The 15188-nt window shown below is 37.0% G+C and overlaps 1 protein-coding gene across 1 annotated transcript; it reads left to right on the top strand.

The window, feature by feature from the left end:
- The first annotated feature begins 3965 nt into the window (after positions 1-3965).
- On the top strand, positions 3966-14652 carry LOC140240914 (protein O-glucosyltransferase 1-like). The gene is made up of 11 exons (XM_072320691.1): positions 3966-4079; positions 5170-5260; positions 6171-6314; positions 6888-7020; positions 7968-8092; positions 8756-8815; positions 9269-9368; positions 10452-10510; positions 11809-11976; positions 13247-13303; positions 14368-14652. Exons 1-11 carry the CDS (start codon positions 3968-3970, stop codon positions 14516-14518), a joined length of 1200 nt encoding a protein of 399 aa, XP_072176792.1. The 5' UTR covers positions 3966-3967; the 3' UTR covers positions 14519-14652.
- The last annotated feature ends 536 nt before the right edge of the window (positions 14653-15188 follow it).

The raw sequence follows: 15188 nt of genomic DNA, 5'->3' as shown, positions 1-15188 counted from the left end.
ACTTGGTTGCAACCGAATAGAATCTAACTCATTCCAGAAAGCAGGGCCGGTCGAAGTAATTGTCTTTTTCATTTCATTTCATTTCATTTCATTTAGGGCTAAAACTGTACGAACGGGGGAAAAATGATAGGATTCACTGTGTCTTGTAGGGTAAGTATGGATATCACTGTTTTTAACAAATATTGAGGAAAATATACTAGGAAGATCACCAATATTCAACTTACACATAAAAATTCCAACATGATACAAATATAAATCAGAATTTATGAATAATTTACTTGAAACAAACAATTCATTAGTGCGATCAAAAATATGTGCACGATTTACAATCCGCAAGGCCTTTTTCTGAATAAAAAATAACGAATCGATTTTAGTCTTTGAGCAAATTCCCCCAGGCCAATGATTCCTTAATTCAAGTAAGGTAATAATAGAGTTGTATAAAAAGTGTGCAGTATTGGCTTGGGGAAGAGATATTTCAGTTTGTGAATAACTCCAACATTTTTACAAAACAATTTACATAAATAATCAACATGTACCTTCTATGAAAGATTGCTGTCACCATAAATACCTAAAAATTTTGTTGAATCTATTTGGTTTAACTGTAATCAATTCACTAATACTAAAAATGGGAGAGATTTTATTGTGTTACTGGAAACCATTGATAATCTTATTTATATCAAGCGACAATTTATTTGCCTCAATCCACTCAAATACCAACTGAAGTTCATTATTGAAAGAATCAAGCAAAACATAAGGATCTGAGTGAGAATAAAAGAGACTTGTGTCATCTGCGAACAGAAGAAAAGACAGCAGAGGGGATGAGTTCCGGAAGTCATTGATATATAAAATGAATAAAAGAGGACCTAAAAGGGAGCCCTGTGGAACACCACAACAAATCGAGTTTATTTCAGAGTCATGATTATTTACTGAAACAAATTGAGTTCCACCGGTAAGATAACTTCTGAACCACTCCAAGGCCTTTCCACAAATAACGTAATGATTTAGTTTGTACAAAAGAATTTCGTGATCTATTGTGTCAAAGGCCTTGGAGCAGTCCAGAAACAGACCGACTGTATGCGACTTTGTGTCTTATAGCTCTTACAACTTTCTCGACCAGTAGTAATATAGCATGCATGGTAGCATGTTTTTTCCGGAACCCGAATTGATTATCATCTAAAATATCACATTCATTTACAAATTTAATTAAACGATTATAAACCACCTTCTCAAGTAATTTAGAAAAGGAGGATAGACGCGATGTTGGTCGATAATTTCCTAACTCATCCTCTCTGCCTTTCTTATAAATTGGGATAACTTTAGCAATTTTCATTTTAGTGGGCACAAGACCTGTTAATAAAGATAAATTCAAAATGTGAACTAATGGAGAAAGTATTTCATTTACAATATACGTTTCATGAGGTGATTTGAAATCCCAATTTCTATGGTACCTCACAAAAAATTTAAAGCCCATCCCTCACCTCTACCAATGCTATATCATTCCTTTAATTTTGAGCATGAGTGACCTCACTTGAGTCACCTATACACGGGCAAAATGCGAGTCAAACATACAGCAAGCAAGGATTGTGATCTGGAATAATGTGTCGTCTGCATGGAGAACGTGGTGTTCATTAAAACGTTCGCCGTCCGATCCTGTAAATGTAACATCCGATTCAACTTACCCATGCATGTGGTTCATTATCCACCTTACACTACCTTATAACTGATTTGTCAAGAGCGTTTTCTCAAATTTAAAAACAAAGAGGAAACAGAAGAAATGATAACCAAAATAATATACAGATTTACATAATGGGAGATCGAACGAGAATAAGAACAGATTTATCAAATTCTACATGAAAACTCTTTAATATTTTCATTAGCCGGTTTATTAACATCGTTGGTCAAAATGACTGTGAAATTAGTGTTACTACATAGATATGATTCTTGCGGGAAAAAAATTGTACTTGCCTTGTATATGGCTGGTATTCTCGTCTCAATAAAGGGTTTGGTGGAGAGGGGGGGGGGGAGGATTCTTTTTCAGACAATAACTTAGAAATCAACATACGTGTTGACAGTTCCATGGCAGTTTTTTTTTTTTCATCTTTCTCTCAACGTCTTTCTGTGAAACATTTTGAATATACATCAACAATATTTTTAATCCTGCATAGCATAACGTGCTTACATACCAAAACAACTGCATTTGAACTGCACTTTTTTTTTTTACCGGGCAACCAGAATTCATGATTCCATTGCACGGAAATTCGTCTGTGAAAACGACAAATCTGTCACAGCGGAAATATTAATAGTGTGCGTTTTACACCATAAACAATAGCTTCAGGACGAACCTACTTAAACATACCATTATAGTAATGGCACGTGGCTTTTCTCCTTTTTAAGAGAGAGAGAGAGAGAGGGGGGGGGGGGGATAGGGAAGCAAGGTTTGGCGGGTACCAAATCAATCATGTTAAAAAAGAGAACCGTTCAGACATAAATTTTCATCTAAACAGGTGAATTGAAAATCCAGCTCCAAAGTGAGTCTCTTCCTTCATGTAGGCGATGAGAGTTGTTATATCGTATTGTATTGTCTTACTTTTTACTGGCAAATACGTTATGACGCCGCCATGTTCAAGGTGGAGACTTCAAATACTGTGAACATTTCATCAAAGATGAGGCGCGGAAGTAACGTTTATATCTTAAACGTATAGTCATGACATGGTATATTGACTGCAATTGAGAACCAGAACTCAGTACCTCGCCTCGCAGTGAATTTTGGCATTTTGCTCTTGACGATGAGTGTCTCATCTTGATTAGATGTCATCGTGCCAATAGATGGCGTACTGTTGGTGATATAGCCAGAACCTTCTATTAACTCTGTATATTGTAGCTAGAGTCTCTTCATACAGACGAGATTTAAAGATAACATAGTAAGTAGTAATAGTAAACATAACGTAAGTAAACAACAATCCTATGTTTGATGTTACTGTTACTCTTATGCCAAAAATCGCGATTACTCATCCTTTGCGAATGCCTCGTATGATCATCAACATTTCTAAGTGAAGTACTGCTTCATGCCCTAAATTAAATAGTTTGATTGAAATGATTTATTAAGAAGCAACAATTCTTTTTTCGTGAAACAGCAATCTCGGTCAATAGGCACCTACGTTTCCAAGGGCAGATTTGGGTTTTGCTTAGGGAGGGGGGGGGGGGGGGGAGATGTCGACGTAATAACAAATCTCTTGCCAAATCGGCTGACAAGAGAGAGAGAGAGAGAGAGAGAGAGAGAGAGAGAAACAAACAAACTTGCCTTTCTTAATGCCAATTACTAACTACAAATCGGCGTGATGCCGTTTTTCTATGTACATTAAATGTTCACTTGGTACCCCCCCCCCAGATTTGCCACTACTTTCATTGTTCTATACACCAAATTACGCCTAGTAGGCCTATGTGTTGTCTTTTTATCTTCTAATCTAATATAGGGAATAAAAGAGGTTGTTTTCTTCTCGTAATGATCATGTGATCGTGGAACTGAATGAACTTAATCATTCAGTTACGACAACTTAAAGGTGTATTATAGTGGCTATCTCATTTATAAAGTAATGAGCTTTATGATATGATTTTGTGAAAAATGGGCGAGCCCCGGAGGCAGTAACATTTAGAAATGTGATCATCGATCGTTCCGTCATCATCAGTTGTTTCGTGACGTATTATGAGAAACTGTAACATTCCTTAACCTTCCTATCTTATGCCCGCCATTGATTTAATCTCTTCTTGACAGTAGGCCCTACACTTTCCCATTTTAACGTCAGGTTGAATGATAAGTAAGTGGCCCATAAATCGGCTGGGCAACATCTGCATTCTTACTTTCTCTGTTTTTCACACCTACGCATCAGTAGCAATGATAATGACACGAGGCGAGATGTGATTGGCTACTGTGACGTGGAGGGCGTCATCCTTTTATCAGGGCATAAAAATGGCAGCCTCCTGTAGACAGAAAATGCAGATGTCGGGGATTCATATCGGTCGTATAGTTACTTTCCTATTATTGTGTCAGCCTATTTTTACGTACGCTGACACAGATCAAGGTAAAACACACGTCTAATGAAGTATTTTGTTTCATGTGTCCGTTTGTAGGAAAATATCATGCTTGCTATGTTGTAAATGAAGTAACCGGAATGTCTGGTCCCATTCGTTATAATTCATGTTTGTTGTGTTATTCCGGTATCTCTCAGCCCGGCCCGGCGTAGGCCGTAGGCAGACGCAGACGCAGACCGGCCCGTCGCGGCGCGACGGAGGGTCCTGATGCCTAGATAGATAGTGTTATGCAGGACCAACGCCTCTATTGAGAGGGGTTTGAAAAGCTATGCAAGGAAATGCTACACAACTTGAGCCTATTTCATATTCACAAGTAGAACTTATTGTTAACTGATAAGTCAGAAGCATTCTAGAAGAATTAAATTTAGGCCTATAGGCTATAGAACCTATAACGTTTCTGTTTCGAATTTTCTATACCGGGTAACACGTTACCCTACTGGACTCTGTAGTATGTGGTAGAAAACATGTGCACGTACAATAGACTGACGGGCCCATTTATCTAAAAACATAGAGCTCTATAATTATAGACTGAATGCACAACTTCACAAGTAACAGTATGAAACGGGCGGATTCAGGAATTCCACCTTTACAAAAATAAAGGGGATGCACGCACCCCCATTTTTTCTTTTTATTTCTTTTGTTTCAATGAAAAATAAAGGGGGAGGTGGTGCCCTCCCCCCCCCCCATCCACCAATGTGGAAGCAAACAAAAAATGAATTGTCTGCTGATTTTTAATACAGTGTATGAAAGACAGCTCCTTATCAGTTTATTATTATTTTTTTTCACAAGAAGTGTGCCTGTGACTGTGTTTATTAACAGTGGCCTGAGTGAGTGTGATACTAGCACTTCTAGATTAGCAGATTTCTGTGCCAAGAATCAGGAATCAGGTTGAAGATTACAATGAATATGAGAGAAAAGTATCTCACTAGCATTTCTGTATCATATCTCATAACCACGGAATAGTAGATGAGTAAGAAAGAAAGAGAGGAGGTTAAATGAGATGCACATTGCCCAACTTTAAGCCTTGACAGAAGTAGTTAACAAATAAATGGACTAAATGCCTATCATTCCTTCTGGCAGATGAGAAGTGGAAACCCTACCTGGACCTAATTAAGGAGGCAACTGCAAACTATGAGGACTGCTCAACAGAAGACTGTCTGTGTCATGAAGGGTACATCTTTAATTTTTGTAAAAAAAAATGTATAAGTGATAGTGCTTCTTGAAACATTCTTTTTTTTCTGAAAAGTTTTCCTCTACCACTTCATGTGATCATATTTTCTTGATAATAGAGACTTTGTTCTTCAGATTTACTTTGTGTTCCAGTTTTGTTGAAGACATTTTAAAGATATGTTGAACATTTTATTTCACAAGCATCAAATAAATTCTTTGTGCCAAAATCTGCTCAAGTTGAATTCACATTTGGAAATATATCCAGTGTACTAGTGATGATTTGCCGGAGTGGATGACTCTAGAAATGCTGTGCTCATAAGGAGACTTCATCAGCGAAATTACCCCCATCTGTTTGTGGTTTAGGTAAAATATATGCAAAATTACAATGACAAAGTTCTTATAATAATATACTCTATGAAAGAAAAGATTCTAGATGGAGGATTTAAATGAAGACCATCTTGGCTAGAGCTCCAATATTGTAGTTACTAGTTATTACACAAAGACATGTGTAGTAAGCATCTCTATTCCTCAATTAGCTATTCAGAACAAATTATCAATAATGCATTTTTTCCCAAATATATTCTCAACAATATCACTTATTAGGCTGTAAGTATTGAAAGGAAATGATACATTATATCTGAGTGAAATGCATGTATTATCACCTCGTAAAATGCGAAACCATTGAATTGATCCAAATTTGCATCAGTAAAGCCAATTAGGGATGAAATATGGTGAAGAGAAAAACTGGCAAGTCATCCCAGTTACTGAAGAACAACCATGTCTGCATATATGCAAACTTGTAAATCTACAAGGGTCCAAATGGTATCAGTGGTATTTTTCTACATGTTCTTGCCATGGACTGTGTACTACTTGTAGTAACCAATTCGAGCCTGTTTTGACTGTTTTCACAGGGTACTGAAGAATGACCTGTCAGTGTGGGAAGACCGAGGTGGTATCACCAAGGAGCTGGTAGAGAAAGCGGAGGCGAGAGGGACACTGTATCAAATCATCAACCACAGGCTTTACCGGGCAGAGAAATGCATGTTTCCAGCAAGGTGAGCCCCAGAATCATCTCAGGCACGGTAAACCCAGGAACATTTACAGCTTGAAACTTTTGTGCATTGGAACCGACAGCCTGTTTCGCTGCATGAAACCTTTGTGAATCGCCCCTGGCATTTAATGCATCGTGTAGATGACCATTCTAAGGAATCTTGGCTCAGGAAATCTATGAAAGTTTCATGCTTGCAAAAATTTCTGGTTTTGCAGTAGGTGGTTGACATGACGCCTAAGGTCCAGGTCTTTGTCATAGTATGTAATATGTTTAATCTTGTTAAAGGTTTGACAGGGTGTATTTTACTCAACCTCTGACTATCTAATAAATCTTGCATAATATGCAACACCCGTATTGGGAGTTGTCTCTATTGGCACATCATATGATACACTACCATGATAGAAGAGCAATGACACACCAACACAAGACAAAAAGCTAAAATTCTAGCAACGAGTATCAAGGTTGCAAAGGTAATGACCAGCTTGAGCATCATTAGATCTACCAAAAAAATCCCCACTGTGTGTAGATTGAGACGAGTTTCTTGACTGATTCAACAATTGATCCATGATTACCACAGGTGCAGCGGAGTAGAGCACTTTATCTTGAAGATCATCAAGAAGCTGCCAGACATGGAGTTTGTGATGAATGTCCGAGACTGGCCACAGAGTCCAAAGTATTCAGAACCAATGCCTGTGTTGTCTTTTAGCAAGGTGAGAACACATACATTGTCATAGTGATAATCTCTGTGCTGATTCATATAAGAAACCCGTTGATACATTAGATGTGACTCCCCAGCTCAAAAGGCTACAAAAAATAGGCTAAAAGGAATTTCCACTTTTCTACACATTTACATGTTGTCTGAAAAAGTAAGCTTTAAGCTTTAAAATGATATAAAGATTATAACTTGTTAAAATTGGACAATCCAGACCCTTTTAAAAAGTGATTGAAATAAGAGAGTTAGGAGGTGCAGTTTCAAGAGAAAAGAGAATTTACCGATTACGGTCACTTAGGAGTGTTGTGCAGAAGTATCAATGAAAGCGTGTTCTATTTTACAGTGGAAGCAGTGCCAGTCCAAATAAATTATGGTCCAGAAAGTCAAACTGTCAATATCTCTATTTCGGCTTTGTTCATCTGCCGAATTTTGACAGTAGGTAGATAAAAGATTTCTCTCCAAGTTTAGATAAACTTTAAAAATTCGAGTCAACCAACCCACATAGGATATATTTTGGTCCATTACAGAGGATCCTAATCTGTGACTATTTGTGGGCGTTGAGTTGGGCAGTCACAAATATAGATACTACGGCAGCTGTTGTCATGGTTATTGGTGTTGTGCAGTACATTCTTAGTAGGCTCATCATTCAACAGGGCATAACTAGATTTCAGTTGCAAGGAACCATGCTTAATTTATGTTCAACATGCAAGCAGGTATCATCAAACAGAGAAAAAGCATCAAAACAAATAGGCTGATTCTGTCTGTCTTTAAATCTTGTGTGCAATGAATATTCCTTCATGAATATGCTGAATTATATACATGCTACTAAAATGTTTTATTATTTATGATTATTTGATTTCTCTGTTGCAATCATGCATTTAAAATGTAAGTCAATAAAGAAGGGTTTGATTTCATTCGTTCATCATTCTCCCTGCTAATGTACAGGTGGAAACCCAGCACTATGACATTATGTACCCTGCCTGGACGTTCTGGGAGGGGGGTCCAGCGGTATGGCCAATTTTTCCCACAGGTCTAGGGAGGTGGGATCTCTTCAGGAAATCACTAGACAAGTAAGCACAGTACTCTATGAATGTATTGAAATCATCAAGGCTTTTTTTTTATACATCCTGAGCCTCGTGGAAGATTTAATGCAGTCATGCTTTCTTATTGTGTGTGTAAATGTAAAGAAAACTATTCTCAATCATAAAGGTGCTTTGTCTTTACTTTGTAAGTTAATCTATTTGATGGCAGTAATTATGTGTCATATATGAATTCATTCAGTAGATCTGAATTGATTTGATAAGATTAGATTTATTGGTGTCCATGTCATCATACATAAATCAGAATGCATATTTTCGTTTGATTGCGAGAAATACTATGTAAACATGTGAAACTAATGCAGTGACACAGTAACCATACAGGAGGGATCCAGTTAAAGCAAGGCTTGGTGTGCTGGCAGTGATCGAGACAAATGGATTCATATAATCATGTATCTGATGTACGTGTGATGACTTTCTCAAGAGAAGACGAAAAAGAAAGATTCACTGCTTTATGTAAGGAGGATAGGATAAAGGCAAGGAATTTGTTACACCTGCTAGCCAACAAATGTGATGCCAGATCTAAGACTATTGCACTTGTAGTTGAAGTAAATGGTTGTAATGATAATTAATATAGGTTTACATTAGATACATATTCATGTATTTCTGCTATCATCTTGTTATTTTACTATACAGGGAGTCAGAGAAATTTCCATGGGAGGAAAAAGAAGACAAGGCATTCTTTAGAGGATCAAGGTAAGATACTACATCAAAGATTGTTTCAGATCCTGTCTCATGTAAAGTGCCTTCTACCACTGTAAAAAAAAAAACCAACAACAACAACAACAACCTAAAATCAAATTCATCCTGAAATTTTCTTCCATATACCTATTGTCTTTGGAGGCAATGCTTTAAACAGTCACAGTCCTCTGTTCATATTTCTGTATTGTTATTGTTATGACTATCATTATCATGATTATTTAGAGCATTGTTACATAGTCTTATAAATTTTGGTTTGTGAAAGAAATTAATGTGCTTCATAGGTCCCCTGTATTATTCTGCTGGCAATGGAGAGGATTTGTAATTAAACATTGTTTTCAGTATTTAATGAGACTAAAGTATTGCTATGCCATATCATCGATTTATTTCAAATCATGCGCAATGTTGATATCTACTTGTATTCATTAATGAAATGATTGTCTTTGTCAGGACAAGCGCCGAGCGAGACCCACTTGTCCTGTTGTCCAGGGACAACCCGGAGCTGGTTGATGCGAGTTATACCAAGAACCAGGCATGGAAGTCAGATGCAGTGAGTCCCTTCCAGCTCTTTGAATGTCAGCGCATATAGTCTTCCTTAACTTGTCACAATCTGTATAAATGCTTCAGTAATTTGTTCCATCTCAAGTCGAATTAAGTTCATTAGGTCATTAGAGTGAACAGAATGACAACAGTTGCCCAACAGTGATTGACGATAGTAATGATAATGATGTATAATTATGATAGACATGATACATAATTATAATAGACATTTGTAATGTGAAACGTATCCACTCATGGGTCCTCAAGGCACTCACAGTTAAAGGGATGGTACAGTATTTGTGGTGATGAGAATTGCGAGATACCAAGAAAACACTTATGAAATAGTACAGAGCATACCATTTTAAGAGGGAATCAAAGTTTATTTGATGAAAATTGGGTCTGGAATGACTGAAACAGCCAAAAAACAAAGTAAAACAAAGCGATCGTAATAAAGGTGGGTCCCACACTTAATTAGAATCACTCTGTTTTGGATATCTCAGCCATTTCAAAACCAATTTTCATCAAATAAACATTGAATTCCTCATGAAATTACATGCTCTTTCATATTTCATCAGAGGTTTCTCATTATCTCACCAAAAAATGCTAGAAACCTGAAATTAGGTTTCAACCAAAACCTTACAATCCCTTTAATGTTAATCAGAAATACACAAACTGTCAGTCACACATTCCATCACTAACGATGATGGTACAATGGGGAGATTGATACAGGGTGTATGAAAAGCTAAGAAATATTGAGATCATTGTCACGTATGAGGAGATGAGTGTGAGACATTTTCAGGAAACATGTATAATGGATTATGTAACTCTTATTAGGCATTAGTTGTTCCATTCACTTTTTCTTCTCATAGAAAAGACCAATTGTATGGCAGTTTTTTTTACTGTTACAGACATAAGTCTTAGATTTAAATGACATTTCATGAAAAAAAAAAATAGGATAGTCAGAGAGAATATTTTAGGCTCTTGAATAAGTATTTTTTCTGAGATGCAGTTTATTCTTAATGAACTCTTAATGAAGTTCATTAATCTTTTTTTTTCTATCTCTCTTTCTTTTCCTCATACTATTTCTATACAGGACACCCTCTACATGCCTCCAGCAAAAGAAGTAACATTAGAAGAGCACTGCAAATATAGGTGTGCTTCTACCTTTAAATAAAGAAATAGGTTTGTTTTTGTTTTTTTAGAGTGCGCTTACATCATGTGAGTACACCTGACAGAACAGGAAGCTGATGATGTATGTATTTTGCATTGTCTAAACCAAGCCAGAATGTAGGGGTTTGTGCAACTATCCAAAAAACAAAAAAACAAAAAACAAAAAAACTGAAACTTTTAATCTTAGGTGGAAGGTAGACATCATATTATGACATCTGTACAAATTATGTTATGTTAAGGCAAAAAGTTACCAAAACGTTGACAAGTGATTGACTGATTTTAGCTCTTGAAAATAAGGGTGCGTTCAAGCGCTCTCCTAAAGCGAACTGTACCGTACCGTACCCGCGCCAGAGGAGCATTCGAACGCTCCTAAAGTGTACCGTACCGTACTGTACCGAGCCAAAAGTGGACCACTTCCCGATATGCTCCAAAAGCGTACCAAAGCGTACCAAAAGTTCGTTGTAAAGCATGTGCGTATCATGCGCATACGTCACAATGCAAAAACATCATTCTCTTTGTTCTGGACAGCTGTAAGTAGTTCAAGCGCCAGGGGTGAATGACATTCTAGCTACAAACAAGCGTGACCTTTCTAGAAATAACTTGTGAGTACGCTTTCTCCACAGAGCGCTCGAACGCTCCAAAATTGGCATGGTACGGTACGGTACGCTTTAGTTCAGTTCGCTTTGGTTCGCTTTAGAGCGCTCGAACGCACCTAACGATTTGTCTCTCATGCTGACACTCTTTGCTGGTGTCTTATGACCTATAGTATGCTCTTCAGCATTTATAAAGGACTTTATTTCATTTTTAGAGTTTGCTCTATCAAAGTCATTTGTGAATTTCGTTTCATTTCATTTCATTTCATGTATTTTCCTTTTTCCAACAAAAGTTTTACACAGTCAGAGACACAAAATATGTAATTGCATGAATACAATGTATTCCAAATATTTACATCAACACATGAATTGTTATGTGATAATTTATCAAGCTTGTAACAAAGTCATATAGACTTTAGGCATTATGCAAGAAACTTTCCATCTAAATAAATATGCATTGCCAAATTTTACTGCAGATTTAAACATGCACAAAAGTGCTATTTGTATGAGTGAAAACTGGACTGTAGAAATGTCATAATCATTTCCTGACATGCTCATAATAGGTCAGACTGATTGGATATTTGCCAATTTCTGTTTATATAAGTCAGTGGCAAAGTTTACTGCACAGTGCAATTGGCAGGGAATCAACATTGTCTCATTGTGAAATCTCATATCTGACTCACCCAGGTACCTCTTCAACTTCCGGGGCGTGGCTGCCAGCTTCCGGCTCAAGCACCTCTTCCTCTGTCGCTCCCTCGTCTTTCACGTCGGCCACGAGTGGCTGGAGTTTTTCTACCCCGCCCTCAAGCCCTGGGTCCACTACATCCCTGTCAAGCAAGACTTGTCTGACGCAGAGTATGTTCTCCTGTTCACCCTTTGATACGCCTATGTCCAGGGCTCGACACTAACGGTGGCCCGGTGGCCCGGGGCCACCAAAAATGAAAGTCGGGCCACCAAATTTCAAAAAATGGCAAATTTGGTGGTCCACTTTGGGCCACCAATTTTTTTTTTTTTCAAAAGTATGTCAATAAATTTGTAACTTTTTGCTCCGGAAATGCATAAATGCATGCAGTGAGTTAATGTTTTTTTTTTGTTTTTTTTTTGGCCACCAAATTTTTCTCTCGGGCCACCAAAAATTTGAAATTGATGATTTTGGTGGCCCCATCGGGCCACAAAAAAAAAAAAAGTTAGTGTGGAGCCCTGCTATGTCACATAATATACTTAGCCATACCTTATAAAGCTATTTCCAGAATGCTCAACAAATATGTCTTTTTAAAAAAAAAAATCATATTTTATTTTTGTTTTTTCTTCTAAGAAAAAGAGCCTACAGTTTTGTAACGAAAAACATGATTTTTCAGAAATTATATTTAGCATGCTTTGTCTGCACCATTTCCCCATTTATTAACCAAATTATCCTTTTGCCTTAACAATGTTTTTTTTTTATATTATTATCATTATTATGTATCAGTATGTCTTGATCTACAGAGGTTTGCAGCCTTGTATTCTGTTTCTTTGTTTCGCATGAAATTTGGCTGGTATGTGATTTGTCTCAGCTGTGATGGTAATGCACTCCACTGACTCCTCCAGCACAATGGCATATTGAATAAGACTATGGAATCCTCAGTAATTGCTGAAAGTTTGCATCAGGATGCAGTGCAAACTAGCAATCAAAAGTATACCAGCAAATATGCTTTATTGATGCACAGTAGTGTGAGTATCTTTACAAAAAACATTAACAAAAACAACAAAATAATGTATAAACAGTGACAGGAACGTGTTAATGAGTTCTACATTATGCACAGTTTGTGCAGTGTTTTTACATTATTTATGTGCACTTTGTGAACTTGGGCAATACCATGGATTGAAATGAAATACAGCTTATGTGCTCAGCATTTACACATTGCTGCACAAGCCTTAGGGTCCTACAAAACAAGAGTATGTAGCATTTTTTTTTTTTTGGTAGCATATCTATTTCTTCTTTTTTTCCAATTTAAATTGGGAAGGAAACAGGCAGTGGGTTGTTGAAACATCCTAGATACCAAAAGTGCAATTTGGCAGTGTACCAGTTAGAAAGTAGTCTGGTCAAATATCTCCCCCTTTTTTTCTTGTTGTTTTTTTTTGACAGAAAATTGATACAGTTTGCCAAAGCAAACCAGAAAGTAGCCCAAGAAATAGCGGAAAGGTAAGTTATTTGTATCATACCCATGTCCTTGTTGAAATTGTGCTAATAAGGTCCAATTGTGGCCAGATGTGTGGCCCTCAGCCATCAATTAAATGCAAGGAAATCATTATGAAAATAAAAACCATTATAAAAATGCTATGTAACCCAATTAATTTTATCATCATGTAAGATCTTTATTATTGTTGTGAAGAAGTATTTTAATAGCTTACCTTGAACCTTACCCAATTTATGTCCTTTTTATACTCAACAGATGATTTAGTGATACACACAAAGCCGATTCTAAACTCAACAGAGTTTCAGGGTAAACATTTCTTGTCAGATCATTCGCCTGGCAAGTTGAAACAGAGCCCCTATAATTGCCATTAACCCTTTAGCAACTGAAGATTCTCTACATAATGTTCCATGGTTCCCTGGAAGGTACAGCAATATTGCTCTCATCTCGACAATTTTCTCAATTATGTAAAGTAGCTTACTGCATGTTTATTTTTGTTTATCATAAGTTATGTTTATATGAAAGACTATTAAAGGGATGAAACAGTATTGGTGGAAATGAGAATCGGGCTTTAAACTTTTTGCGAGATACCAAGAAAACACTTATGAAATAGTACAGAACATACCATTTTAAGAGAAATTCAAAGTTTACATAAAGAAAATCGGGTTTGGAATGACTGAAACATCCAAAAACAGAGAAAAACAAGGAGATCGTCATAAAAGGTGGGTCCCACACTTTATTAGAATAGCTCTGTTTTGGATATTTCAGCCATTTCAAAACTAATTTTCATCACATAAATGTTGAATTCCTCATGGAATTACATGCTTTTTCATATTTTATAAGATTTTTTTCATTGTCTCTCCAAAAAATGTTAGAAACCTGAAATTAGGTCTCAACCAAAACTATATGATCCCATTAAGACTTTACCAAAGGAATGGTGTGTCACAGAAATAAATCTGACATACTTTTGTTGTGTTTTAACCTCTTTCAAATGCCTTTTGGATAATGCCTTTGAACAGTCCATGCTCCATAGCCACAGTCACAACGTAGTGTTTGTCCTTCCACTCCGCAGGGGCCGTGATTTCATCTGGAACCACCTGGACATGGATGACGTGCAGTGCTACTGGAAGAGCCTGCTGAAGGGTTACGCCAAGCTCCAGACATACAAGCCCAAACGCCGCAAGGACCTCATGGAGATCAGACCCAAGAAGGATGAGTTATAACCACCTGCCCATTCCCACTCAGCACGGACCAACCTAACCATTAACATTTCAGATGTTTTCTCTCCCCCTTCAACTTCCGAGAAATGCATATGAAGCGTAGTATTTATTTTCGTTTGAATGCAATGACTTTTCCTTTTCCAGTACTTAACAGTGTTTTGATGTTCAGCTGCCACAATCAGCAAAGAGATTAAACAACAACAACAACAAAAAACTCTCATCATAATGAGAAAATGGTTTGAGATGCTTAATGTATTCATGTATTGGTAAGTATGTTGAAGCACCTATGTTATGTGCAGCATTAAGCTGTGATGTGCACCATGTTATCAAATGTGACAGTAACTGGGAAAAAATTGTTACGCTGGTCGAGTTAGCGTGATGGCAATCAATTTCAAGAGAGATCTGTCTTTGGAGACTGTCTTGTATTAGATTGACATGTTGCTGTCAGGAAAAAAAGAAGAATTGTAATTCACTTTTGCTTTGCAATGTGAAGTTTGCATGGATATGAAAGCACAGTAATTTTGAGATTGGTCCTTATGCTACCTAGTGTTGTACGTGCCAATGTTTGTGGCTAAAAGAATGTGTTGCTTTTGTCTTGCTCATGCATGCAGCACATTCTGGTATTGAAATTTTGTGTGACATTGTAGACTGCAGCTTATTACATTCTTTATAA

The sequence above is a fragment of the Diadema setosum genome, chromosome 2, assembly GCF_964275005.1.
Source record: "Diadema setosum chromosome 2, eeDiaSeto1, whole genome shotgun sequence".
Classification (NCBI taxonomy): Eukaryota; Metazoa; Echinodermata; class Echinoidea; order Diadematoida; family Diadematidae; genus Diadema; species Diadema setosum.
This window is presented reverse-complemented; position numbering and strand designations above follow the sequence as displayed.

Coding starts and splice junctions, on each gene's coding strand:
- LOC140240914 (XM_072320691.1), top strand. CDS start 3,968: ATGGCAGCCTCCTGTAGACAGAAAATGCAGATGTCGGGGATTCATATC. Junction 4,080..5,169: donor GTACGCTGACACAGATCAAG/GTAAAACACACG, acceptor TCCTTCTGGCAG/ATGAGAAGTGGAAACCCTAC. Junction 8,093..8,755: donor TTCAGGAAATCACTAGACAA/GTAAGCACAGTA, acceptor TTTACTATACAG/GGAGTCAGAGAAATTTCCAT.